At 49.4% G+C, this 7,259-nt stretch overlaps 1 protein-coding gene across 1 annotated transcript; it reads left to right on the top strand.

Moving 5' to 3' along the window:
* The first annotated feature begins 3,028 nt into the window (after positions 1-3,028).
* On the top strand, positions 3,029-3,598 carry LOC122205008 (interferon alpha). Its single transcript, XM_042912945.1, has one exon. The coding sequence runs from the start codon at positions 3,029-3,031 to the stop codon at positions 3,596-3,598; it is 570 nt and encodes a 189-aa protein (XP_042768879.1).
* Positions 3,599-7,259: the final 3,661 nt, after the last annotated feature.

Below are 7,259 nucleotides of genomic sequence, written 5' to 3'. Positions count from 1 at the left end.
TCCCATCGCCCCATCGCCCATTGTCCCATCGTCGCATCGCCCCATCGTCGAATAGCCCCATCGTCGAATAGCCCCATCGTCGAATAGCCCCATCGTCCCATCGCCCCACCGTCCCATCGCCCCATCGCCCATTGCCCCATCCTTGCATCGCCCCATCGTCCCATCGTCCCATTCCCCCATCGTCCCATCGCCCCATCGCCCATTGTCCCATCGTCGCATCGCCCCATCGTCGAATAGCCCCATCGTCCCATAGCCCCATCGTCCCATCGCCCCACTGTCCCATCGCCCCATCGCCCATTGCCCCATCGTTGCATCGCCCCATCGTTGCATCGCCCCATCGTCCCATCGTCCCACCGCCCCATCGCCCATTGTCGCATCGTCGCATCGCCCCATCGTCGCATAGCCGCATCTTCCCATCGCCCCATCGTCCCATCGCCTCACCGTCCCATCGCCCCATCGCCCATTGCCCCATCGTTGCATCGCCCCATCGTCCCATCGTCTCATCGCCTCACCGTCCCATCGCCCCATCGCGCATTGCCCCATCGTCGCATCGCCCCATCGTCGAATAGCCCCATCGTCGAATAGCCCCATCGTCGAATAGCCCCATCGTCGAATAGCCCCATCGTCCCATCGCCCCACCGTCCCAATGCCCCATCGCCCCATCGCCCCATCGCCCCATCGCCCCATCGCCCCATCGTCCCATCATCCCATCGTCCCATCGTCCCATTCCCCCATCGTCCCATCGCCCCATCGCCCATTGTCCCATCGTCGCATCGCCCCATCGTCGAATAGCCCCATCGTCGAATAGCCCCATCGTCGAATAGCCCCATCGCCCCATCGCCCCACCGTCCCAATGCCCCATCGCCCCATCGCCCCATCGCCCCATCGCCCCATCGTCCCATCGCCCCATCGTCCCATCGCCCCATCGTCGCATCGCCCCATCGTCGAATAGCCCCATCGTCGAATAGCCCCATCGTCGAATAGCCCCATCGTCCCATCGCCCCACCGTCCCAATGCCCCATCGCCCCATCGCCCCATCGTCCGATCGCCCCATCGTCCCATCATCCCATCGTCCCATCGTCCCATTCCCCCATCGTCCCATCGCCCCATCGCCCATTGTCCCATCGTCGCATCGCCCCATCGTCGAATAGCCCCATCGTCGAATAGCCCCATCGTCGAATAGCCCCATCGTCGAATAGCCCCATCGTCCCATCGCCCCACCGTTCCATCGCCCCATCGCCCATTGCCCCATCGTCCCATCGCCCCATCGCCCCATCGTCGCATCGCCCCATCGTCCCATCGCCCCATCGCCCATTGTCCCATCGTCGAATAGCCCCATCGCCCCATCGCCCCATCGCTCCATCGCCCCATCGTCCCATCGTCCCATCGTCCCACAGTCCCGTCGTCCCTTGATTCCGACGCCTGATCACCCCGTCGTCCCATCGCGCTAACGTCCCACTGTCCGCTCATCCCGTCGCTCCATCGCCCCCTCCTCCCACCCTCCCATCTTCCTGCCTTCGGGCCCTGTCCTCCGTACCCTCTTACCCCCCAATCCTGTCCGAGCCGGTCTCGGCCGCGGCCTCGGGCGCACACGCTACCCTAGGCTGACAGCGCGATTCAACGCGCTCACGCGGGTTCGGAGCCTCCAGTTCGTTTAGGAAACGATTGTTGGAAAAAATGGCCCGGCTGCACTTTCGGCGCAAAAGGAGCGTTCTGGACACAGGGAGCCCAGAAAACTCAAGGTCCACGCCTCCCTCCCCGTGGAGGATGTTCCTGGAGGAGGAAGCACAGAGGAGGTGCCCGCCAGGCGTGAAGGGCGGGGAGAAGCAGGGCTCTGCGGGGATATAAAGGCAGCACACAGTTGGCGCCGAGAGCGCCTCAGCCCTCGCTTTGCCCTGGCGCTCTTGGAACGGCTCAGCCTGGAGTCCCCCGAAGCTGCCCAGAAGCTGCCCCGACGCTCCGCTTTCGGTTTCAAAGTCACAGCTTCTTTGCCCCAAAGCCACTTCCGAAAAGGACGGCCGCGGGCCACCTGCCGGCCGCCTGGAAAACCACCGAAATCGTCAATGGCCCAGTAGCTGGATCGCCAGAGGACTCTCCCTCCATCATTTGCTACATTTCAAAGCTGTGTTGTGAGAGGTGGGCTTCCCTTACCTAGAAGAGGCCACGGTGCTTACGTTGGAGCCTTAGCGTGAACTGGGCTCTAAAACTAAATGCGAGTAGTTTATATTTGATCATTTAGTTCTACTCAAGTTATTCAACTCATTTATAATTATGTCAATTGCTGAAAAGAAATCGATGTTGAGAATATCTTGATGAATATCTAGCTGCTAGTGAAATGAAAAATTGTTTTTTGATACGAAGCAAAATTAAAAGTTAAGACCTAAAAATACATGTTAAGACAATACTGTAATTTTTCATTTGTTTTTAGAAGTTCTTGAAAACGTTTTAAGTATATCATTACATGTATATTATTATTGTCTTTGTATAATTTTCAATTTGAATATGTAACTTAATACATTACTATTTATATACGTAAATATGTTAAAATTTGCTCTGCAAACTTAGCTATAGAGATACATAAAATGTTAATAACTTTAAATTTACTTTTAGCTTAAAATTTTTATCAATTTTAACCCTGCCTTGGATAAAAAAGGAAGTTTGGCACTCTCTTTTTCTATGTATAAAGGATAGATACAGAGAGAGTACATAAATAGATATAGAGTATAACTGTGTCATTAAAATTTCATTAGGGGTTCAATTAGCAAAAAAAATCTAAAAGGGCTCAGGGGTCAGGGGAAGGGGACAATAATTAAAAAAAATGGTTGAGAAGCACTGCTCTAAACCCATTTGGAGAATGCAAAATGAAAAACAGAAAACAAAAATAGGAAGTAAGAGGAGATTCGGAAAATGGAAACTCACGTGTTCCCATTTAGGAGGTGCGCACAAGGGAAGATGTTCAGAGAACCTAGAGCCACGGGTCACAGAGTCGCCCACCCCAGCCAGGCCGACAGCATCTGCAAGATCCCCGATGGCGCTGCCCTCTTCCTTCTTGGTGGCCCTGGTGGCGCTGGGCTGCAACTCCGTCTGCTCTCTGGGCTGTGACCTGCCTCAGACCCACGGCCTGCTGAACAGGAGGGCCTTGACGCTCCTGGGACAAATGAGGAGACTCCCTGCCAGCTCCTGCCAGAAGGACAGAAATGACTTCGCCTTCCCCCAGGACGTGTTTGGTGGAGACCAGTCCCACAAGGCCCAAGCCCTCTCTGTGGTGCACGTGACGAACCAGAAGATCTTCCACTTCTTCTGCACAGAGGCGTCCTCGTCTGCTGCTTGGAACACCACCCTCCTGGAGGAATTCTGCACGGGACTTGATCGGCAGCTGACCCGCCTGGAAGCCTGTGTCATGCAGGAGGTGGGGGAGGGAGAGGCTCCCCTCACCAACCAGGACTCCATCCTGAGGAACTACTTCCAAAGACTCTCCCTCTACCTGCAAGAGAAGAAATACAGCCCTTGTGCCTGGGAGATCGTCAGAGCAGAAATCATGAGGTCCTTGTATTATTCATCAATAGCCTTGCAGAAAAGATTAAGGAGCGAGAAATGAGACCCGTTCAACATGGAAATGACTAAAGTGTGACGAATCATATCACACTTTCCACGTGTTCTGCCATGTCAAAGAGTCATTTCTGCTGTGATTGTGACATGAATGGCATCAATCTGTCAATATTTTCAGGAGTCTTAAGTACATCATGTCAACTCTACAAGCACTAGTCACTTTCCGATGACCTTGCTGATCTATTTAACAATTTATTTATTTACTTAACTATTTATAAGATTTAAATTATATTTGAATAATAATGATGTACTTTCACTTTGTGGTTAAGAGAAAAATATATTCTTTATATTTATTCAACTTATTATTTTCTTTATTAAATATTTTCTATAGAAAAATTCTTGTCTTTGTTTATCATTTAAAAAAGAAACAACTCTGATGAAAGAATGGATTGTGCAATTCACTTATTCATTACATTATTCACGTTATACATTAAAAATAGACTTTCTCTAAGCCAGTCTGTATGCGGCTGTCAGGATAGGGGTGGACATAACAAATCCAGTTCTGCTTTTGCACCAGTGAGTTTTGTGGAGAAAGCAACCTAAAGACAATAATCACACTGAATTTATATCGGTTATATTAAACGGTAGGATGAGGAGAAGGGGAAAAATGGAGTTCTCTCAGCAGAATCTGCAGGAAAGCATGCCAGGAAACAGAAACAAAAGCCGTAGATATCTCCTATAATTGACTGGTAGACTTCCAAGTGCGAATATTCTTTGGAAAATGGATATTTGAGTCTGCAATTTACAAGCAACTCCATTAACTGAAAGCCTTAAAACAGAAGCGGTCACACGGGAGGAGGAGAGCATGAGCAAAGAACTTCAGATTGATTCCTCGAAACTTCACATGGTAAAGGGAGAAAAGAGCCACAACAGAAACAGAGACGGAATGGCCATGAGGTAGTAGGGTAAGAGAGAATATCGGTAAAAGTCTATTTCAAGGACTGAAATGGCTTCAAAGAATTGCATCATTGTAAAATGTGGATGTCAAGTGCCCACCGCACTGGGATGAAGGGGGCATTGAAGCTTTGGTGAGAGCTGGTTTGGAAGAACTCACAGAAACCATATTGGAGGGTGGGAGGGAATGAGTGAATAAGAGAAGAGAAGTTCAGCTATAAGGAGCAAATAGTTGTGAGAGATGTGCCTGCTGCAATGCAACAGGAGAATAGAATGGGAATTGGGAATTACGTGAATTTTTTTTTTTTTTTCCTGCAGAGTTCTCCGTTTTGCGCTATGTGTGTCTCTGGATAGATACATGGATTGGATGTATTGGCAAATCATGTTCATATGCTTAACGTTGTGTTTATTTTAAAGCATGGCACCTTTCATTCCTTACCATGATAATCTATTATCATTTTGATGCGTACTATGCGGAAGGTCAGGAAGCTGTTCTGTGGACGGAAACCTTCCAGTATGTGGGGAAGCAGATGGAACTGACCTTAGCGAGGGCTGGGTGGAATTCACAAGCAGGCACCACAGTGAGCAGGTGGAAGGTGGTAGCAGAAGCCAAGGGCTCCTGCTGGCTTCCTCTCACCTGGGAGCCACCCTAGCGTTTCCACGGCCATCAGGCCATCACCACGGTCAGATTTGCCTTTGATTTCCTGGTGCCTCGGTGCATCCCAATGCCGTGACAGCTTTCTAGGAAAGCTGAGTGGAGAAAGAAAAAGATGCTGTATCAAAACTGATGGGAAATAATGGTATAGGCCCTTCCCGTTTTCACTCTTGCTTCCCTCTTTTGGTACTGACCTCAAGATGAAGGAGAAAGGAATTCAGAAGAGAAGTCCACCCGTGCCTATAAAATTACTAAATTAAAAAGAACATATACAATGTAGAAAACTCCAAGCTAGTAAAGAAAGGGGTTAGTTTTCTCAGGTATGTGGCCTCCCTGCCCCACATCTTCGCTGTGAGATGGATCACGATGAACCAAATAGCCCAGGAGAAAAGAACTGACTCACTAACCCCGGAACCCTTATTAGTTACTTCAGTGCAAGCCTCCAGCAGCAGGAAAATCAACACTGAGTCCCCTGCGGCCTCAGAAACTGAGAGCATGAGAAGGACTCCACAGGTTAATAAACTGAACTCCACATAGAAATCAACATTTAGCAAAATAAAATTCCTGTTGCTATTTAAGGTTACAAAAAAAAAAAAAAAAAGGATAGTTTACCCACACCAGTGCCCCCTACACACATGAAGTGCATAACGTTTGTGTCCTCTGGAAGCTATGGAAAAATCTGACTCTTGAGCACCTGACAGAAAGAGAAGGAATTGGTCACAGAAACAAGCTTGGGTCGCAGACAGTTGATTATTTGGGGGACAAAAGCAGTCACCCTCCAATAAAATTTTGCTCAAAGCTGGAAGTATGATGAGCTGACTCCTGGCGGCCAGTTACAGAGAAAGAGAGAGTGAGCGAGGGGAGCCAGGTGTCACACACAGGGCTATGGGCACGCTGACCCAAAGGGACCAGGCATCTTGACTGATGCGCAAAAAATAAAAATCACAACAACAGAGCTCAGGATCGGAGGTAAAACTATGTCCTGAGCAAGGAGAACAACACCTACCTACTTTTGATCGTAACACAAAAGATTTCCGTCATTTGAAAGCTTTGGATCCCTTTACGCTGAAACATTTGAAGTACTGGGGCAAATTAAACTTCAATGAAATAGTGAAATGAGTAATTCATAGGGTTAATGTTTTCTAATCTAATCTACTCTAATCTAAGGCTTACATAAAGGAAGGAAAAAAACTTGAGAAGAATAAAACGTATACAGGAACATTCAGAAAATGAAAACGGTTTTGTATTAAAAGACATGTGAAAAAGAACTTGAGATGAACTAGGGCCCAAGATGCCCCCCTCGCTCGTCACCCAGGCCACCAGACCCCTCAGGTGCCCAGCACGCACCCCCTCTGCGGGACTCCTGCTGGATCCCTGTGGCCGCATCTCCTTTCTGGGCTCTGACCTGCCTCCCGGCCACGGGCGGCTTCACAGGAAGACCTACTGCTTCTGACACAGATCAGGAGGATGTCCCCGTTCTCCTGACTGAGGGGCATCCCCCCCGGGGAGAGGGTGGGTGGCTGCCGGTTGCAGGAGGCCCAGGCCACCTCTGTCCTCAGGAGCTGCTCCGGCAGACCTTCTAAGTTCCTCACAAAGTGCCATCCGCTGCCTGGAACCCGATTCTGCTGGACAAACTGCCCGGGGCTCCAGGGACAGCCGGAACCTGGGACACCTGCCTCAAATGCACACACCCGGACACTCCTGCAAGAACCTTTCACTAGAGGACAAAAGTTCCATCCGGGACTTCATCTCAGTCTAAAGAGAAGCAATGGAGTGATTGTGCCTCTAGAAAGATGCCTGAGTGCAAATCACGTGATCGTTGTCTGCATATTCAAATTCGTAACAATTAGTAAGGAGGAAGGAAGGAGACCCCAAAATGATTCTCTTTAATACATGAAGTCACATTCCCAGGTATTTAGTCATTTCACTGACTTTATTTCTGCTCGAGTTAAATTGTTCAAAAATGTGCTCCAATGTTCTTCTCCAGTGATTATCTCTCGGGCCTCTTTCCTTGGGAGACACTTACCTCTAACGATGGGACATACGTATTCATGTATTGGCGGACGTTCTGGTTCCCATCCAACATGTAATCAGCTGGGCT

The sequence above is a fragment of the Panthera leo genome, chromosome D4 (genome assembly GCF_018350215.1).
Source record: "Panthera leo isolate Ple1 chromosome D4, P.leo_Ple1_pat1.1, whole genome shotgun sequence".
Classification (NCBI taxonomy): domain Eukaryota; kingdom Metazoa; phylum Chordata; class Mammalia; order Carnivora; family Felidae; genus Panthera; species Panthera leo.
This window is presented reverse-complemented; position numbering and strand designations above follow the sequence as displayed.